Raw genomic sequence first — 20,245 nt, forward strand, 5'->3', positions numbered from 1 at the left:
CTGCGATGAGGTGACGACTTGTCCAGGGTGTTCCCTGCCTTCCACCGGAATGCAGCTGGGATAGGTTCCAGCCCGCCCCGCGACCCTGAAAGGGACAAGCGGTAGAAAATGGATGGATATTTAAAGTGTAGTGTAAAAGTTGGGCCCTGATCTAAGTGATTTTGTGTTGTGATTACCTGTAAATCAAAAAAATAGTTGTCATGGCAGAGCAGCGGTAACCATGGCGACAGGAGGCTGTTCTAGCTGACCCGTCCAGAAGCTTGCAAGACAAAACAACCACTAGGGGTGCCGGAGAGCTGCCATGCAAAAAAAGGCATGTGTGCAAAAAAAAGCAAATGAACAGAAACAAGCCATGAGAGTAAAGAATAAAAATAAAAATGTGACTTTTATTCACTTGCAAACGCGTATGAAAATAAATAGATGACATGAGCTCAAAAGGCGGGGGTGAAACTAAAGGTGTAACAAAATGGTGAGCAATGCCCTTACAATCTTTTTTGCAGTAGTATGAGACCCGGGCCTCGCTAGTAAAGTGCAGGTGTGATACAGGTGCTTTGTCAAGGAGGCCAACAGGGGGGTGAAGAAGCACTTTGAGAGACAGACCAGACCAACATGGCAGTGCGTGTCAAACCTTAAGAGGAATGTTGTTTAATGGCGGCGCTCGGTGGTTACATTGCATGACGCGTGTGTGTGTGTGTGTGTGTGTGTGTGTGTGTGCACCATTGTTCTGTCTTTGTGGCCACAACTACGCTCTAAACATCAGAGAATCTCTGTTGTGATGACAAAAACGCACATTTCAAATCCCAAACAAAACCAAAACACATCTCCCTTGTTAGACACCCCTGAGAAAAAAAGGGATGTTTGGATAAATAAAAATGGTTAAAATGACCGGCGTCCGTGTCTTCCTTAGGCTTTACGCCCAGCGCTACACAACCAGTGGGCACTTTGCAAGGCGATTGGACAGGAAGTACCCCCATGTGATCATGTATCCAGATGCTGATGTCAGCAAAAACAAAGCAGCAGTCTTTTTTTTGCGCAGTAAGAGATTGTGTTTGATCACGTCTTTTGTTCAGGTCACATGACCATCCATACCACGTCAGTCCGACTAATACGTAGTGTAAAACGCCTGCCACCAGGGGGCCACGGCCACCCGCATGCACGCACAGCCGTGCATGGCGGTGGGAAATTTGGGGTAGACAAAGCAAGATGGTGGCGTATGATTGGGAGGTCAGGAGGAGGCGGGGCTATTTTGCTCCTTTCTTGGCTGCCGCGCCCCTCTTGGTTTGCCACAGGTGGTTGTGGATGGTCAGCGCGTCCACGCTGACCGACACAGTCTTGGCGGGGATAACGGTGAATTGCTTGCGGTCCGAGCTGTACTTGTACAGCTTGTCTATCATCTTCTTGCTGATGCTTTTGGGCCCCGTGCCCGTCAGCTTGTGGATCTCTTCCGTGTCCGGGAAGTAGGAGTAGAGCGCCCGGAACTGGCAGCCGCCGTCGCGGAACAGGATCATCATGTGATTGGACTCGCACTTCTCCAGCTCCTGAGGGGGAAAGACCCTTGGTCACCGAGGCGGAAGCAGGACTCGGAAGAGGGGGAAGGCAACTGACCTCAAGAATCTGGTTCTTCTGCGGCTCGTTGACTTTGCCTGCCAGACAGCAGTGTGAGATGGCGTTGTGGATGATTGGCTTGTTTGATTTGGCACTTGGCTCCTTGAACAGCTTCGGGCCTGGAGAAGAAGACAGATAACACTATTGAGGGATTTCACGTGGAATAGAATAGAATAGAAAGTACTTTATTGATCCCTGGGGGAAATTCAGCAACCACAGTTCGCTCACAATAGACAATAATAATAATAAATAATATATAACATTTATTTTATATAATATATGAATATTATAAATATATTCTACATTTAAGTGCAGTCAAAAAGGAACATATGCATTATACAGTCTGATGGCTGTCGGTATGAAGGACCTAATGTGTCGTTCCGTGTTGCATTTCGGGAGTCTGAGCCTTCCACTGAACGTGCTCATTCTCTCCACAAAGTCAGAGTGTAGTGGGTGGGAGGTGTTGTCCATTATGGCGAGGAGTTTTGCTAGACTTCTTCTCTCTGACACCACCGCCAGAGAGTCCAGCTCCACTCCCACCACGTTACTGCCCTTCTCAACCAACTTGTCCAGTCTGTTTGCATCCCTCACTCTCAGCCCGCTGCCCAAGCAAGACACGGCATGCAAGAAAGCGCCCGCCACCACCGACTCATAGAATATCTTCAACATCTTTGTACAGACGAAAAGCATGTGAGCGCCATTGCGATTAATGCTGACACTGCATTAAATTGATTGTGGCGCACTGCCGCAACTAAATAAAAGTCAGAGTAAAGCTGCTGCTCCTCCACATGGAGTAGCCAGATGAGGTGGTTCAGGCATCTGGTGAGGATGCCCCCCCAAGCGTTAAGATGGGTAGGAGGCCACGGGGAAGACCCGAGAAGCCTTGGGATCCCCTGGGGAGGAGCTGGAACAAAGCGGTATGACGTAGTGAGTAGAGCAGCCGTGCCAGAAACCTGAGGGTTGCAGGTTCGCTTCCCACCTATTGACATTCAAATCGCTGCCGTTGTGTCCTTGGGCAGGACACTTCACCCTTGCCCCCGGTGCCGCTCACAATGGTGAATGAATGATGAATGAATGAATGATTGGTGGTGGTCGGAGGGGCCGTAGGCGCAAACTGGCAGCCACGCTTCCGTCAGTCTACCCCAGGGCAGCTGTGGCTACTGATGTAGCTTACCACCACCAGGTGTGAATGAATGATGGGTTCCCACTTCTCTGTGAGCGCTTTGAGTATCTAACAATATAAAAGCGTGATATAAATCTAATCCATTATTATTATTATTAAGTAGCTGGGGAGAGAGAAGTCTTGGCTTATCTGCTTAGGCTGCTGCCCCCAGCCCAAACTCAAAAAAGCAAAAGAAGATGGGTGGATGAAAACATTTTATTTACATAAAACCAAGTTAAAGTAACATATTGTATAACTGGAAATACTGTAACCTTGTCTATTATTTACCATATTTTTCGGACTATAAAGCACACTTAAAATCCTTTCACTTTCTCAAAACACTACAATGCGCCTTATAACCTGCACCTGAAGTACAGAATCCATCCATCCATTTTCTACCGCTTATTCCCTTTTGGGGTCGCAGGGGGGGCTGGCGCCTATCTCAGCTACAATCGGGCGGAAGGCGGGGTACACCCTGGACAAGTCGCTACCTCATCGCAGGGCCAACACAGATAGACAGACAACATTCACACTCACATTCAAACACTAGGGCCAATTTAATGTTGCCAATCAACCTATCCCCAGGTGCATGTCTTAGAATATTTTTGGTTGTGCTTACCGACTTTGAAGTAATTTTATTTGGTACATGGAGAACTGGTAAGTATGACCAGTAGATGGCAGTCACACATCAGTGGTACCTGTAGACTGCAATATGACTCAAGTAATCACCAACAATTTATATCTTCCATTAAAAATATAGAACATTACACACGGCGCTCAAAAATCTATCGAAATGTTTTAGTAGGACTTTGGTAAGCTATGAAGCCACACCGCTTGATGGATTGTACTGTGCTTCAACACAGGAGTATTATTATGGTGTGTGTATAAGGTAAGACATTATCTGGTGTTTTGTTTCACAATATTATGCAATAGCATTTTTTCTTAGCTTCTGGTACACGCTGATGTGTATTTTGGATCTGCATAAGTCCCGAAAAATTGTGCACCTCCACCTTTGTAGTCCGTGCCGACTACGTAGTCGATAAACTTCTTCTTTTTCTCTATCTTCTTGTTATGTGATATTCACCCTTCAGTGTTGCCATTTCTAATATAAAGTAGTGTAAAGTTTTTTACTTATATCTGTCATTAAACTCCCCATGAAAGTACTAAAACATACCAGTGTAGTGAGTTTACATTATTCACCCAAGGAACTTTAGTTATTGGAGGATTCTGGTCGGGACACATTTTGGGCGTTGTTGTTGCACTAGTGAGCCACATATGAGGAGATGCTGCTCCATTATTAATTGAAGTAAAGTCTGAATGTCATTAAAAAAGCTAGCTCCGTCTTTTGACACTTCTTCCACTCCCGTCCTTGCACGCTACACCGCTACAACAAAGATGACGGGGAGAAGACGCTGTCCAAGGTGAGCTATGTAAATGAGACAGCCCACAAAACGGCGTGTCAGAAAGTGACTTGAAGATCTGCATCATCTACGCAACATTTTGACCCAATAACTACCATTACATATTACGTAGACCACAAGCAAGTCTTTTATATTTTGAAAAAAACCCCATAATAATATGACTCCTTTAATGCACCTTATAATCCGGTGCTCCTTTTGTATGAAAAAAAGACCTGAATAGACCCACTCATAGGCAGTGTGCCTTATAATCCGGTGCGCCCTATGGTCCAGAAAATACGGTACTATTAACCTCAACATGTAAGTGTAAAAAAAACATTTACTTGGTCTATCTTTAAACAAAAAATACAATCTGCAGTTGTCTTTATTTTTAAGTTATTACACCATGATTTCACCACTTCAAAATAGATTTTCTCCTGTTTGGCTCCTGCGCTGAATTGAGTTTGAGACCCCTGGTGTAAATTGTACACATGTATGAATGTGAGGGTGAATGATTGTTTTTCTTTCTGTCAATGAGCTGGTCCATTGTATGTTAGCATTAAGCCAGAGGCATTAGGGCCAACCTTCATCCCGTATAATTGTACTGCTTTTGTCTGTTGATTCTAAACTGTATTATTATTCTATGTGATTCCTACATGTGTGCACTTCATCTGTGTAGATAATGTACTTTACGTAGTGACTCCATTGTGGAAAATATAAAAAATCCACCTCAGGTTATTTTTTCACCTGTAATTGAAAAGACTGTTTATATATTTGGCAAACTAAATTCCTACATCCAGCGAGGGCAGAATATAGTGCAGTCTTTTACAGTCAACAGCAATGATTAAAAATGAGAGAATATAAGAAAAAATATGTTATTTCAAATAACTAACAACTGATTTGTATTTAAATACAGTGTTCCCTCACTACAACACGGTTCACTTTACGCATGCCTGTGGTTACACAGATTTTTTTGTGTGTAATTTCTTAGTGTCGCATGATTTTTTTTTTTAACAGCGTATGAATGTGCATTGTGTTCTGCGTCCTGATTGGCTATTGGACTGTAGACCATTGCCAATCAATCTTCTTTATGCCAAGTGTCCTGTACAGTACAGAGTGTATATTGTGGTGGGGGATATAATCCTGAACACATTTCTAATATGGATGAGACAGACTTATTTTGGAAACAAATGCCCTCTCGCAGCTCTGTAATGCAGGACCAAGCCAAAAGCGCAGGATTTAAGGCCCAAAAGATGGTGTGACTCTGGTACGGTATGAAAATGATGGAAATGCTTTATGATAAAACACAGGCTTATTAATAGGTCAAAAAATAAAACACGTTCTGATCATTGGTTAATTCTTTAATACAATGGTGTACTGTACTTATTTTTTTTAAATCCACAAAGGTTTGAACTTTGAGAGTGTTTAAACGAAATAAATGTGAGAAAATGTTCATTCCTGTCTGAGAAAAGTCAAAGTGTGTGGTTAGGGATTTAAAAACTTAAAACATAAGAAACGTAAAAACATATATTGTACACAACTGTAAACGGAAAAAACCCCCCATAAAAAAACAACCTGTAAACGAAAAAACATGCACAGAAAATAAAAACATTCTGTTTATGAAAAAAAAAACAGTGTAAACTAAAATATATAATGAACGAAAACACATGAAAAACGGAAAAAAATAAATAAATAAAAGTACTATTACACAAATTTCACTTAAAACTGGTATTTTTTGGAACGTAACCCAGCGTTAAACAAGGGAACACTGTATACATAATACAGACTTTTATATAGATATACATTTGTTTAGCCTTTTTAAAGAAACTATATGCATCATTGCCAGTCAAAATGATCATGATGATATCATGACCATGACCATGACCAACCTCCCAGCCACATAAAAAGGCAGTCTGGGGGAAACCCTGCATTGTATTTATTTTTGACAGCTAATTATGTTTCGCCATACAGTGTGGAGCTGCTCCCCTAAGCTAATAATAATCACTTCGGCATCTCAGTTCAGTTTTGGCTCTTTACCAAAATTGCATTTTACATTTTTTTTTTTTTTTTTAAGTGGGAAACGACCAATATGGCTCTGCACTCTTAGATTTGTCAGTGTGTGTGGGTCTCAGTGGACAAAGTTTGTACTCGTGTGTTCCTGTGTACGTCCTAATTCTACTGGGGAGAACAGAACAATAAGTGGCCTGGCAGAGGAGCAACTCACCGGTGTACTCAGCCATGGACGCGATGGAAGAAGCGGTGGAGCCGTTGTCCCAGTCTCGCTCTGCCGCCCGACTGTGGTTTCGACTTCCTGTAAAGGACTCTACAGAGTCACAGCTGAAGACAAGTAGAAGGATTGTAGCTTTACAGCTCAGATTAACGTAGCAGTGTTAAAATAAAGGGGAGCGCATCTTACCGGTGGGAACCTGCCCCCCCCGAATTGACGCTGTCAGCTTCGTTGGTGGCGGCGGAGGCCAGCGACAGACTGGATCCTGACTGGGCTGTGTTCAGATCGTCCACTGTGTAAGAAAACGCAGTGCTTAGGGACTCATTTAGAAGAGGCAGGTGTCAAAACTCAAAGCCGAGGGACCACACATCTTTTTTATATGTCCCGCAAAAGCCTGGAAACATTATGCATCAAAAACGTGTAAAAAAACACTTTTTTTTGTTTTTTTACTAAATGCATCCATTAAAAATACATGTATTGCATATCTTTTAAATTTCATTATCTGCTAATGCAGGGGTGCCCAGTAGGTCGATCACAGAATACCAGTGGATGGAGGAGTGTGTGCAAGTCCATCGCCAGCCAGGCATTCAAAAAATTACCTAAAAATGATGGATAATCAATCTTCGCCAAGACGTCACTTGATTGACATTCATGGCACCCAAGGGTCTTGTGAGATGATGCTGGCTGCTGCCACATCATTATTTAAAAAAAATGACCGACAGAAGGCGAGAAACACTTTTTTTATTTCAACCATACCTCCCGTAAAAATGTTAAGACCCACCGCACAGTTCCTGTCATCACAATAAAAGCCCTGATCCATCCTGCCTGCTCTTAAGAGTCTCAGAAAGCTAGCAAGCTACGTAGTTTGCCACCAATGTACCGTATTTTTCGGACTATAAGTCACAGTTTTTTTCATAGTTTGGCCGGAGGTGCGACATATACTCCGGAGCAACTTATGTGTGAAATTACTTACACACTACAGTAAAATATCAAATAATATTATTCATCTCATTCGCGGAAGAGACGAAGAAAATGTCAGCAATCGTCAAACACGTCAGCAATCGTCACATACACGTCAACCAATAAGAATTCGGCGGGGGAGGGTCATGGCAGAAGTGCATTGTGGGTCATGGAATGCTAACTGCTATATGCTACTGCCGTAGCTATTACAATGGATCATTTCATTGTTGGCGGTAACTTATAAAAACTGAGAAGGGATGAACATAAATGGCACCGAAAAGGAAATCATGTACTGCAGATTACATGGTAAATGATAAATGGGTTGTACTTGTATAGCGCTTTGACAGTATTTCCACATTCGCCCATTCACACATTGACGGCGGGAGTTGCCATGGACCTCACCAGGACCCATCAGGAGTAAGGGTGAAGTGTCTTGCGCAAGGACACAACAGACGTGACTAGGCTGGTAGAAGGTGGGCATTGAACCAGTAACCCTCAGATTACTGTCACAGCCACTCTACCAACTTCGCCACGCCGTCCCCCATTACAAGCTGGACGTAGTGAAATATGCAGCAGAAAACGACAAGAGGAAGCGGCGCATACCTTTGGAGTTGGCAGAGTTGTTTAGAAGCGACATCGAGGAAGAAGATTTCATCGGATTTTTTTATTAGAAGTGACAGATTGTCTGGTAAACGTACAGCATGTTCTATACGTCATAGTTTTTTGAATGACTCTTACCATAATATGTTACGTTAACATACCAGGCACATTCTCAGTTGGTTATTTATGTGTCATATAATGTACACTTATTCAGCCTGTTGTTCACTATTCTTTATTTATTTTAAAATGCCTTCCAAATGTCTATTCTTGGTGTTGGATTTGATCAAATAAATTTCCCCCAAAAATGCGACTTATACTCCAGTGCGACGTGTATATGATTTTTGGCCTTTTTATTATGCATTTTCGGCCGGTGCGACGTATACTCCGGAGTGACTTATAATCCGAAAAATACGGTATTTCTTGTATAGTGCATAAAAAATGGAAGCTGGACACTTTCATGTGGTATTTAACAGAAAGGAGGACTTTTTTTCTCCTCCATTTCAAAATGTGGACGTTATCATCACTACTATCTAAATTCCAATCAATGCAAGTCATCACAATCATACCAACTTATAGTCTTGTGTTTAATGAAAGAAAGGAATGTTAAACATGCTTGTATGATCAATAAACACATTTAACTCGTTAACCACTCTTCTATAAACAAATCAAGATAAATTATATATATGAATAATTCCCCCACTTGGTACATTGAAAAGTAGCTCCCCTGCAGTAATATAACAAATATTATGTAATCATACACTCCCAAACATTTTTTTGTCAAAATAAATACTTAAATTTTAACAATAGTACCGTTTTTCCATTTACAGTAACACAACACATAAGCAAAGCGTAGATTTTATGGTAAAAAAGCTGGCAGCACATTCACCAGGATTTTACCATAAACAGTGATACCATTCTTCCATATTCTTTAAACACTGTAAATTATACTGTGAAAAAATTGGCAGCACTGCCATCAACAATTAACCATAAGAAACAGTGGCACCGTTTTTCCATTTCCAGAAATACAAGCATAGATTTATTTAACAGTAAATGACAGCTCAGCAGTCAGAATTTACGATAAAAACAATGGCACCGCTTTTCTATTTACAGTAGATAGGCTCCAGCACCCCACACGACCCCCTAAAGCAGCGTTTCTCAAAGTGTGTGGCGCGCCCCACAGGTCGGGAATAGAGACATGACATGTGGGGAGCGAGGAACGGGAGAAAATTTCACTTAAATTTTTTTTTTTTTAATTATATTCTTATATATATATTTTTTTACTATGCTTTCTTTTTCTATAAGCACTGTAAATCACTTTGTGATTCTGTCTGTGAAATCCGCTATATAAATAAATGTAAACTACTTATTTTTCCTGTAGGCCTTAAATTTCTAGGTAGGAGCACAAGTCTGACAGACATAACAGTAACTAATGGGGGCGGGGCTAAGCGGAACAAACTTTCGCGCGGATGGGTAGCAGGCTAATGTATGGACCACAATTACACAAAATTGATACATTTGTGACTCGCACCTCAAAGGTCGTCGAGCCAGAGCCAGCGCCTGCAGAGAAACAAAAATCTGACGGGCCTAATCAACCAAAATGCCAACCGAAAAAAAATTATGATGAAGGGTATCTTGCTCTTGGATTCACGGCAGCGGTGGTGGGGGCAGAGGAGAGACCCCTGTGTGTTCTGCGTCTAAAAACCGCTAGCAGCAGACAGCATGAAACCCAACAAATTAAAGAGACACCTCGAGACCACACACCCCAATCACATCAATAAGTCAGTTGATTTCTTTCAAAGAAAACTGGCAGAGTACCGTCAACAGGAGAAGCGCATGGTAAAAGCTGCATCAGTAAACAGTAACGCTCAAATGGCTTCATATAGAGTTGCATACAGAATTGCACAATGCAAAAAAACCACACCCAATTGCTGAGCAGCTCATTCTCCCCGCTGCAATAGATATGTCAGTCATGCTTGACGAGACAAGCGCCGCAAAATTAAAAGCTGTCCCACTGTCAAATGACACAGTTGCGCGACGTATATGCGACATTGCAAGTGATCTTGAGGAACAACTCGTAGACAAATTAAAAGAAAGTCGTTTTGCTTTACAAGTGGACGAAGATACTGACAGCAATAAAGACTGCCTGTTCATCGCATACGTCCGCTTTGTGAATGGCGAGTCACTGTGCGAGGATTTGCAAATGCATAGCTCCTCCTTTTTTTTTTTTTTGCAAAGATTGCAAAGTGGCACTTTTATTCGATTTATTATTGAACTTTATGCAAGTTATTTGATTTATTATTGAACTTGATGCAAGTTATAACACTTTTATTTGATTTATTATTGAACTTGATGCAATTTATAACACTTTTATTTGATTTATTATTGAACTAGGGACGGCGTGGCGCAGTGGGAGAGTGGCCGTGCGCAACCTGGGGGTCCCTGGTTCAAATCCCACCTAGTACCAACCTCGTTACGTCCGTTGTGTCCTGAGCAAGAAACTTCACCCTTGCTCCTGATGGGTGCTGGTTGGCGCCTTGCATGGCAGCTCCCTCCATCAGTGTGTGAATGTGTGTGTGAATGGGTAAATGTGGAAGTAATGTCAAAGCGCTTTGAGTACCTTGAAGGTAGAAAAGCGCTATACAAGTACAACCCATTTAACTTGATGCAAGTTATAACACTTTTATTTAATTTATTATTGAACTTGATGCAAGTTATTTTATTTATTATTGAACTTGATGCAAGTTATACCAAAGCTGCACAGTTATTTTATTAATTATTGAACTTGATGCAAGTTATACCACAGCTGCACAGTTATTTTATTTATTATTGAACTTGATGTTATTTTATGTTATTGAGTTTGAATGTAAACAACTTGATGTTACTTGATGTTCAATAAATTTGAAAATGTTAAGCTTGGTATTAGCATTCTGTTGGGGCAGGTAGGGCTTGAAAACTCCCCCTTGTCCAAAGTGGGGTATGACAAAAAAAGTTTGAGAACCACTGCCCTAAAGGGACAAGCGGTAGAAAATGGACGGATGAATGGGATGCTGTAAAAAACACACCTTAAATTTTACGGTAAAAAACTGCCAGCATAGCCAACAGAATTGTAGTGTAAAAACATGGTAGAGTTTTACAGATTGCAGTAATACAATGGAAAACACCAAGATTTTACAGTAAAAAAAAAAGCTGGCAGCACAGTCACCAAAACTTTACTGTAAAAACAGTGGTACCAGTTTTACATTTACAGTAAAATGTAAAAACTACCGTAAATTTTGCTGTGAAAAAAAAAGCCCACTCAACCACCAGAATTTTACCGTAAAAAACAGTAACACTGCTTTTCATTTACAGTAACATGCTTTAAAACACTTTAAATTATACAGTGAAAAATGTGCAGCACTGCCATTGAAATTTAACAGTGTCACCACTTTTCTATTTCAAGAAATACGCTGTGAAAACAAGCATAACATTTACACAGGGTCTCTGTGGGTTTCAATATGTCAAATTTAAGACTTTAAAACCATCTTCAAAATAATTTAAGACCATTTCACATCCATATGGACAAAAAAATACAAGGAAAATAAAATCAGAGGTCCATTGGAATACAAAATGGTTAAACTAACTAAATACACCAGGAGCTTCTCTAATGTAAACTAATTGAAAAAAATATTAGCTAACATGGTATCAGCCAATTTCCAGATTTGCCATGAAAGTGTTTTCTTGCAAAATGTGCAGTGTGCATCAGAATAAGTGTTTTCATCAACACTAGCAATAGTAGAGGAAAGTATTGTCTGTGAAAGGGACAGTTAGCATCTCTGTTAAAGCTAAATGGTTAACTTTGGCAATGTTTTTTCAGTTGTCAGAATGTAGCGAAGTGATTGTTGCAATTTCTAAGTCACTGTTGCCATTTCTAATATAAAGTAGAGTAAAGTTCTTATATCTGTCAGTATACTCGCCATGAAAGTGCTATAACTTACTGGTGTAGTGAGTTTCCATTATTCACCCAAGGAACTTTAGTTATTACAGAGTTTCTGCCGGTTTCAACATGTCACATTTAGGACTTTTTTTAAGACCATCTTGAAAATAATTTAAGACCATTTCACATCCATACAGACAAAAAATACAACGACAAATTAAAATCAGAGGTCCAAAATGAATTGTAAGTATATTAACTAATTCACTGCTCTTTCGCATTGGAAAACAAAATGGTTAAACTAACTAAATACACCAGGAGGTTCTCCAGTCTAAACTCATTGAAAAAAAAAATTAGCAAACATCATAACTGATTTGCCATAGAAGTGTTTTTTTGCAAAAGGTGCAGTGTTGCTTGATATCAAGTGTTTTCATGTAACATCAACATCAGCGATGGTAGAGGAAAGTATTGTCTGTGAAAGGGACAGTTAGTATCTCTGCTAAAGCTAAATGATTAACTTTTGTAATGTTTTTTTGGGCTGTCAGAATGTAGCAAAGCGATAAAAACATCTACAGTACTACTGTATCTGCACAAAGTAGCGAAAAACAGAGTGATTGTCTAAAAAGAAGGAAGGCCATTATGGCTTGCAAGCCTCAAACACAAATTTGATGTGAATCATGTGGAGAACATTCAAATATGCTCAGCTCATTTTGTGTCTGCTGTTTCTACCTGGTTTGTGTGACTTTTTTTGAAAACATATTGCTAACACACAAGGATTAGTTGTTATTTAGGCATGACAAGATGACATTGGCAAATCTCCATTGCTTTCCTCAGCCCTCAATAAGATGAGTGAAAACACTTTTAATGTTGCTTGCTGTATAAAGTTGAAGATTAGGCATGAGAAGCTGACCTGAAATGATCGGAACAAATAATAGAAAATATGTAAGAGAAATATGTTTTAAAGTTTTACTGCTGAGTACACTACTATCACAGAGAAAACTGTATGTAATAGTATGATTTCACAACTAAACATCTTATATCGATCTCCTTCGGCAATTGGCGCCACTTAACCCACATAACACTCCTTTGGGGGGTGGTTACCTTTATCTTTGTAAAGTTGTGCAAGTGTTTGTGGCCTTTCAGTATCTTTTGACACGGACTTATCCAGGACTTTTGACTTTTACAAGATCATTCCAATCACTTTCAACGCCATGTTTACAAACACTTCCCACCGCCTTCAACCATACAGGAGACACAACTCGTTGAACTTTTACTTACCCATCTTATACAAGTCATTTGGCTTTGCTGTGGGCTTTTGGTATGCTAACTAAACTGTCAACACAAAGCATACAGTGTTCCATAAATTCTGACCGGTCAGCACAGGTAGTTCCTTTGTGTCGTCTCGTTATAGCGTCTTCAAAAATGTAAACATTTCAAAGAGAGACAGAAGTTTATGCATGTTTTAAATAAAAGTAACGTCAGTATATTTTTAAGACCTTTCAAAATCTTATTTAAGACCTTTTAGGAGAATTTTAGACATTTTAAGGCCTTGAATTCAAATTATTGAACACTTTTTTTTACTTTTTAAGACCCCGCTGATACCTTGTTTTTACACCACTATAGTGGAGACTGACTCCATAGCGCCCCTGCTGAATGCAGCCAAGTAGTGTGCTATGTTTTGCCTAACTTCTTTATAAAGCAACATTTTAAAAGGGAACTCTGCTCAGATGTGGTTAGTGTGGGGCCGAGTGCACACCACCAGAGGTCAGTGTCTACTTGTGTTGGGTGGCAAGATGTTACGAGGACATGAGAAGAAGAGGAAGGCACTGAGGGGAAATATGAGCCAATCTCACGTGTGGAAGAAGAGCACTTTGAGTGGTTCTCGCTGGAAGACTCCTCTCTCAGGACAGACTTGGGTCTGTGTTTCTGCTTGGGCTTGGGTGTCTTGGGCTTCACAAGACCTTGCTCCTCAAATATCTCCTGCTGCTTCCTGCGGAGGTACTGCTGCTTTATCAGCTCTCGCCGCGTCTTCTCTTCCTCTTTACGCACGCGGTCCTCCTCAGCCTTCTGCCTGGTATTGATCAAGCACATATAACGTGAACACGTGACGTATGTATTGGTGAACAATGGTATCAAATACATACCTGGCCTCGTCCCGCTTGAGTTCAGATTCAGCTTCCAGTTGCTGTTTGCGCAGCCGAGCTTCCTCGGCTTTCTTCTGCTGCTTCAGCAGGAACGCTGCTCTCTTCTTGGCAAGCTCGTCCTCGGCTTTCTGTTCGTCCTGGACACACAGACCACGTGTGACCGACTAAAACAACTTTGATGCTGATCATGATACTAACAATTTGATGCAAATTTGTGACCCTCAGCCCGTAGCGTGGCATGCTAAAATGCAGCTGATGAGGCACAAGCGGGAACAAATAGCGATCAGAAACAGACAAACAGTAGCTACAGTCGTGGTCAAAAGTTTACATACACTTGTAAAGAACATGGCTGTCTTGAGCTCTCTATCATTTCTTCAAGTATATTTTTTTGTGATAGAGTGATTGGATCATATACTTGTTGGTCAAAAAAAACTTTCATAAAGTTTGGTTCTTTTATGAATTTATTATGGGTCTACTGAAAATGTGAGCAAATCTGCTGGGTCAAAAGATAAGTTAGAGTTAAGTTAAAGTACCAATGACTGTCTCACACACACTAGGTATGGTGAAATGTGTCCTCTGCATTTGACCCATTTCCTTGATCAACCCCTGGAAAGTGAGGGGAGCAGTGGGCAGCAGCGATGCCGCGCCTGGGAATAATTTATGGTGATCTAACCCCCAATTCCAACCCTTGATGCTGAGTGCCAAGCAGGGAAGCAATGGGTTCCATTTTTATAGTCTTTGGTATGACTCGACCGGGGGTTTGAACTCACTATCAATCTCAGGGCGGACAGAGTGTAGTATAAAAGTATACATACAGCAATGTTAATATTTGCTTACATGTCCCTTGGCATGTTTCACTGCAATAAAGCGCTTTTGGTAGCCATCCACAAACTTCTGGCAAGCTTGAATCTTTGACCACTCCTCTTGACAAAATTATTAATTATAGAAGGTTTGTTTTTAAAATCAGTCTGTGTCACAAGAGGTAAGCAAGTGTCAGATATTATGTCTGTAAGAAAGTGTTTGTTTTCATTTTGTGTAGGAGTGTAATAAACAGTATAATGATTATGTGGGATAAAGCTTCCCACGGTTAGTATTGTAATTGATAACACTGATAAAGTCACGGACCGCCGACACTGCTCATTTACCGGAATAGCAAGCTAGCGCAACCTAGCTTGAATGGTATCATGAAAACAAGAGACGTTAATATCTTCTTCTATTAAAAGACAATGTTTCCCAATGTAAACGTGTATAAAACACACCACTTTCTGACAACTAAGCTACTCAACTATGTGGATTAAACTAACAGGCTGGGCTCTCTAACACAGATCGATTGTTACTTGAAGAAATATAACAACAGGAAGTGAATTTGCACGACTTCACATAAACCAGACGTGACACAACCAACACAAATTATTTTCTTCAGCATTAAAAAAAAAAACTTTTACACAGTAAAAAAGAAGCTAAAAATATTAAATACTGAAATAGAAATAATTTGGCTCTATATAACATACTTATTCTGCCAATAAAGTACATTGTGGTTATTTACTGTATTTTTTTTTAACATAAAACTCGGTTATGTGTGTAGGAGTGAGCACGTTCAACAACATCTAAATATTGACTATTTTTACGTTCCATCTCTAATTTTGTATTCAGATGTTTAAAAAAACAATGGTTAACAAACAAACATTTGCATCAAGCAAACATCTTACAACAACTCACAATTTGATTCCGATTCCTGGGGTGACGTTTAGATTCAGAATCTATCCTCGATTCAAACCGGTTTTCACAATATAATGTGAAAATTTGAAAAAAAGATGAAACATCTTCAATACCTGTCCAAAAAGCTCCTCTTGGATGCTAATGTATGACCTATGACCCGGAAAATTATGTTTCAATTTAAAATTGGAATAGATAAGAATTGCAAATCGATCTTTTTTTTAGCGCCCCTGTTGTCCAGTTCTATGTTGATAGTATTAAAAAGTTATGAATGATCTGTTTATGGTACATGTATTTCAGGTTGGAAAAAAACTGGTATCCACAATAAATACAAGTTAACTACGGACATAATGTTATTAATCCTGATTTTTTTTTTTGTTTTTTAATTGATTGACAGCATGGTAGGACAATTATTGTCTATATTAAATTATATTTGTGTGCACACAAAACTAGAGATGCTCTTTACCAATGTTTAGCAAAAAAATACATTCTAAAGCAGTAGAAAAACCTTCCTATGAGGGTTTTCTTTCGTTTTGAGCTAATCAGAAGCCAAAAAGAAAATACTTAAATGTACGTTACCGATGTGTTTGAAGTAACGCGGCACGCCACTTCTGATGTGGTTGTATGTCGACAAAACCGTTCAATAAGTTTGCTAATGCAAGCAACATCCAGCACCACACTAAAAAAGGAGGCAACATCACACAGCAAACAACGCACAACATGTAAGTACAGACACAAAAACACTACTACTAAGGGCGAATAATGAACAACAAATCAATGCACATGCATGCGGCCTGTCGCCGTTGAGCGACAGGCACCGCGTTTTAAAAACACACACTCTGCTCTCATGATACATCCATTAACTGCATATGACAGATATTAAATTTTTTTTAAGTAACACATGAATTACTTTCCCTAGTAATTTATTACATTAGCGAGTAAGTCTGTTCGTAATTCAATAACTTTTCTGGAAAAGTTAATAACAATAATTAATCCCTTTTGAAAAGTAATTTGCCAAGTGTGACCACAAACTGAAAAATACTTTTGAGGCAAAATGTGACGTACAATGCATGTTACAAGGCTAAAATACATTTACATTTCAAAATGCATGGCTGACAACCAAAATGTTTCCGCTTGCTCAAATCAAACAGTATTTTTAATGACATACACGTCTTGACTTGTTAATTTTTTTTATATCCCATCATAAAATCCCTACAAACAACATTTTAATGTGGTTAATATAAAACCTCTGCACATTAAGCCCTAATTATGAATCTAACCTTTCCCCTAGGTTTGTGTGACAATAATATGACCTGAGGTGATATAAAATTCTAGAGCTCCAACTGTGGTTGAGAAAACGTACCATGAAGAAATTGGTCATGTACCTTGAAGAAGAAGCCCAGGACTGATTTCTGCCCTCCATCGCATTCAGCCTCCTCTTCTTCGGGGTCCTTCAGCCCTGACATATCCACCTCGATCAAGTGGGCTTTGCTGCGCTGCGCTTCCTCTGATGCTAGGTTCTCTTTCCCTGAGCCGTCTGAGGAGTTGAGCTGTGACTCTCCCAGGGTGCTGGACAGGCAGCCATCAAAGGACACTTCTGGAGGAGGCAGAGCAGTCAGGTCCACTCGGGTCGGTAGTCGCACGTTAGCCTCGTCGTGAAGCCTAAAGGCAGTACTCTGAGAGCCTGCTCCGCCAATCATCTCTCCCACTGCAGGGCTTCTTGGGCTGTGAGTGTCGGGCTGCTCGTTCTTGGGGGACCTGCCCCCAGCTGCCTGCCGTGAGTGTGTCTCTGCTCCGCCCTGAGAGGGGGTCAAGATCCTGGAGCTGTGTCGGCTTTGCTCCTTGCTTATTTTCAGCTCAGACGGTTTGGATCTGGTACTTCGGCCTGAGCTCAGTTTAGGTGGTTTTCTCGTTGAAACGGAGCCGGTGCTGGAGAGGTGTTCCACGTAGTGAAAACCGGCCTTGGGGTCAGCGTTTTTGTCGGTTGTGAGGGACTGAGGAGTAGAAGCAGGAGGAGACTGCATGTTTTGCTTCATCATCTTCTCCTGCTGAAGGGAAAGTTGCGTCATCTGCTGCTGGATGTTGCCAATGGCTTCATGCAGCAGCTCCATGGTGCGGTTGCACTCATTGAGGTCCAACTCGTCTTCTTGGGGGTAGCTGCCATTTTTTCCCTTCTTGTCTTCTTCTAAGGCACCGGGGGGCGTTGTTCCCTCAACTTCTTTGTCCCCTCTCAGGGCATCAACATACATATCATCCTTAGCCGATGATGTTACTTTTTCTCCCTTGAGCTCATCTCTGGAAGGATCAGCTTTAAGTGGACTAGGCAATGTACCACCCCTACCACCACCTTTCTTCACTATATGCAGGAAGGCAGCCTTACCCAGCTTCTGCCTCTGCCGGGCTGACAGAACTTCCATCTTTTTCTTTTGATGCTCAATGGCACGCCGCTTCTCCTCCAATTGCATACGAAGCTGGATAATTTCGGATGCAAGAACGTTGGTACCGCCGCTACCGTCACGACTGCAACCTCCCAAAGGCGACGAGGGACTCTGGTCTCTTTTGAGCCTCCATGAAGAGCCCAATGGCCCACTGCTCTCCGATCCATCCGGCGTGGTCCTTTGTGAGCTGGAGGCACTGGAGCGCAGGTCATGGTTGCTGCCGAAGCGCTGCTGCTGGGCTTTACGCTCAGCGAAGGAGGTCATGCGCACACTTCCGCTGGCCACACTGCTGGCCTGGGAGTATGCGCTAAGGCAAGGGCTGGAGCGACCACTGCAGCCATTTATGTCTTTGTCCTCGTGCTCTTTGACATTCATGTCCTCCTGGAGTTTGGCCGATTCCTCCTCGTTGTCCTCAATAAAGCCTTTTCTGGGCCAAGCGAGGTCTTTTGTGGTGAGAGCCTCATCCAAATCCTCGTCTTCCTCATCCAGGTCGTCCAAGTCTGCTTCAAGGCTTTGGCTAGGTGTTGTCTCTTTAGAATCGGAATGGAGGTAGAAGCCGCCACCGGGCTCCTTCGATGAAGAGTCCACACTGCTGGTGGCAATGGGCCTAAAACCAGCCTCAACCTGGGGAGGTTCCTCTAACACGATAGCCTCCTCATCCATAGAGGTAAAGGTTTGGTTGAGGGCGAGGGGAGCTTTACGAGTAACTACAGAAGGAGATCCATCTCCTTGGCATAAGACACCTCTTCCTGGGGGACAGGGCCCCTCTCCACTCTCCTGCTCCTTGTTTAGACACACAGACTTCTCTTTAGCTGGTTTCAATACAGCAGGCATTAGCGGTTCCAGATAAAACCCTTCCTGTGCCAGTTTGGACTTTGACTCAGGCTCTACTCCGGCAGCCGCTTGGCTTCCATCATGCTGCTTTGCGATGGAGGCAGACTCCATCCTAGCAACTGCCACCAAAGATTCTTCTTCATGGTCTAGGTTGACTTTCCCCAACAGACTGTGACCATTAACCCTGCGCATCTGAGCCAGCGAGGGCTGGTGGAGAGAAGTCAGGTGCTTGGGCGTGACGTTGATGACGTTGGACGCTAGGCTGTCTTTACTTATTGAACGGGCCAAGCTAACACTGTCGCCAGAGGCAACGTCGGCGTCGCTATCTGCGGCTGATTGGCACATGAAGGGGCTCAGTGTGGACACTGGTCTGGAGAAAAAACGAGTAAGATAAGGACACAAACTTCTTGGTTGTTAGCTTTTTGAGCGTGATGATTTACAAAACCCAAAAGCAGTGAATTTGTCACATTTTGTAACTGATAAAAAGAGAATACAATGATTTGCAAATCCTTTTCAACTTATATTCAATTGAATAGACTGCAAAGACAATATATTTAACGTTCACACTGAGAAACTATTTTTTTTTTGCAAATATCTCTTGGAATTTGATGCATGCAATATGTTTAAAAAAAGCTGGCACAAGTGGCAAAAATGAGTGAGAAAGTTGATGAATGCTCATCAAAGACTTATTTGGAACATCCCACGGGTGAACAGGCTAATTGGGAACAGGTGGGTGCCATGATTGGGTATAAAAGCAGTTTCCATTAAATGCTCAGTCATTTACAAACAAGGATGGGGCGAGGGTCACCACTTTGTCAACAAATGCCTGAGCAAATTGTCGAAAAGTTTAAGAAATACATTTCTCAACAAACTATTGCAAGCAATTTAGGGATTTCCCCCTCTATGGTCCGTAATATCATCAAAAGGTTCAGAGAATCTGTAGAAATCACTGCACGTCAGCAGCATGCCCGTGACCTTGGATCTCTCTGGCGGTACTGCATCAAAAAGCAACATCAGTGTGTAAAGGATATCCCGACATAAGCTCAGGAACACTTCAGAAAACCACTGTCAGTAACTACAGTTCGCCACTACATCTGTATGTGCAAGTTAAAACTCTACTATGAAAAGCGAAAGCCATTTATCAACAACACCCAAAAACACTGCCAGCTTCGCTGGGTCCGAGCACATCTAAGATAAACTGATGCAAAGTGGAAAAGTGGTTTGACGATTCTGCATTTCAAATTGTTTTTGG

The 20,245-nt window shown here is 41.5% G+C and overlaps 1 protein-coding gene across 2 annotated transcripts in view; it reads right to left on the reverse strand.

Moving 5' to 3' along the window:
* Nucleotides 1-359: 359 nt before the first annotated feature.
* The window catches only part of LOC133556294 (calmodulin-regulated spectrin-associated protein 1-B-like), an 81,770-nt gene continuing 61,884 nt past the window's right edge, over nucleotides 360-20,245 (reverse strand). For both annotated transcript variants that reach the window (XM_061906088.1, XM_061906087.1), the window contains exons 13-19: nucleotides 17,107-19,363; nucleotides 14,006-14,142; nucleotides 13,715-13,932; nucleotides 6,581-6,683; nucleotides 6,389-6,501; nucleotides 1,606-1,724; nucleotides 360-1,538 (exon numbers count right to left, since the gene is read on the reverse strand). In XM_061906088.1, the coding sequence (XP_061762072.1) occupies nucleotides 1,242-1,538; nucleotides 1,606-1,724; nucleotides 6,389-6,501; nucleotides 6,581-6,683; nucleotides 13,715-13,932; nucleotides 14,006-14,142; nucleotides 17,107-19,363 (3,244 nt within the window). In that variant the 3' untranslated portion in view covers nucleotides 360-1,241. The remainder of the gene's footprint in view (nucleotides 1,539-1,605; nucleotides 1,725-6,388; nucleotides 6,502-6,580; nucleotides 6,684-13,714; nucleotides 13,933-14,005; nucleotides 14,143-17,106; nucleotides 19,364-20,245) is intronic.

This window comes from Nerophis ophidion, linkage group LG07, assembly GCF_033978795.1.
Source record: "Nerophis ophidion isolate RoL-2023_Sa linkage group LG07, RoL_Noph_v1.0, whole genome shotgun sequence".
In the NCBI taxonomy this organism is placed as follows: Eukaryota; Metazoa; Chordata; class Actinopteri; order Syngnathiformes; family Syngnathidae; genus Nerophis; species Nerophis ophidion.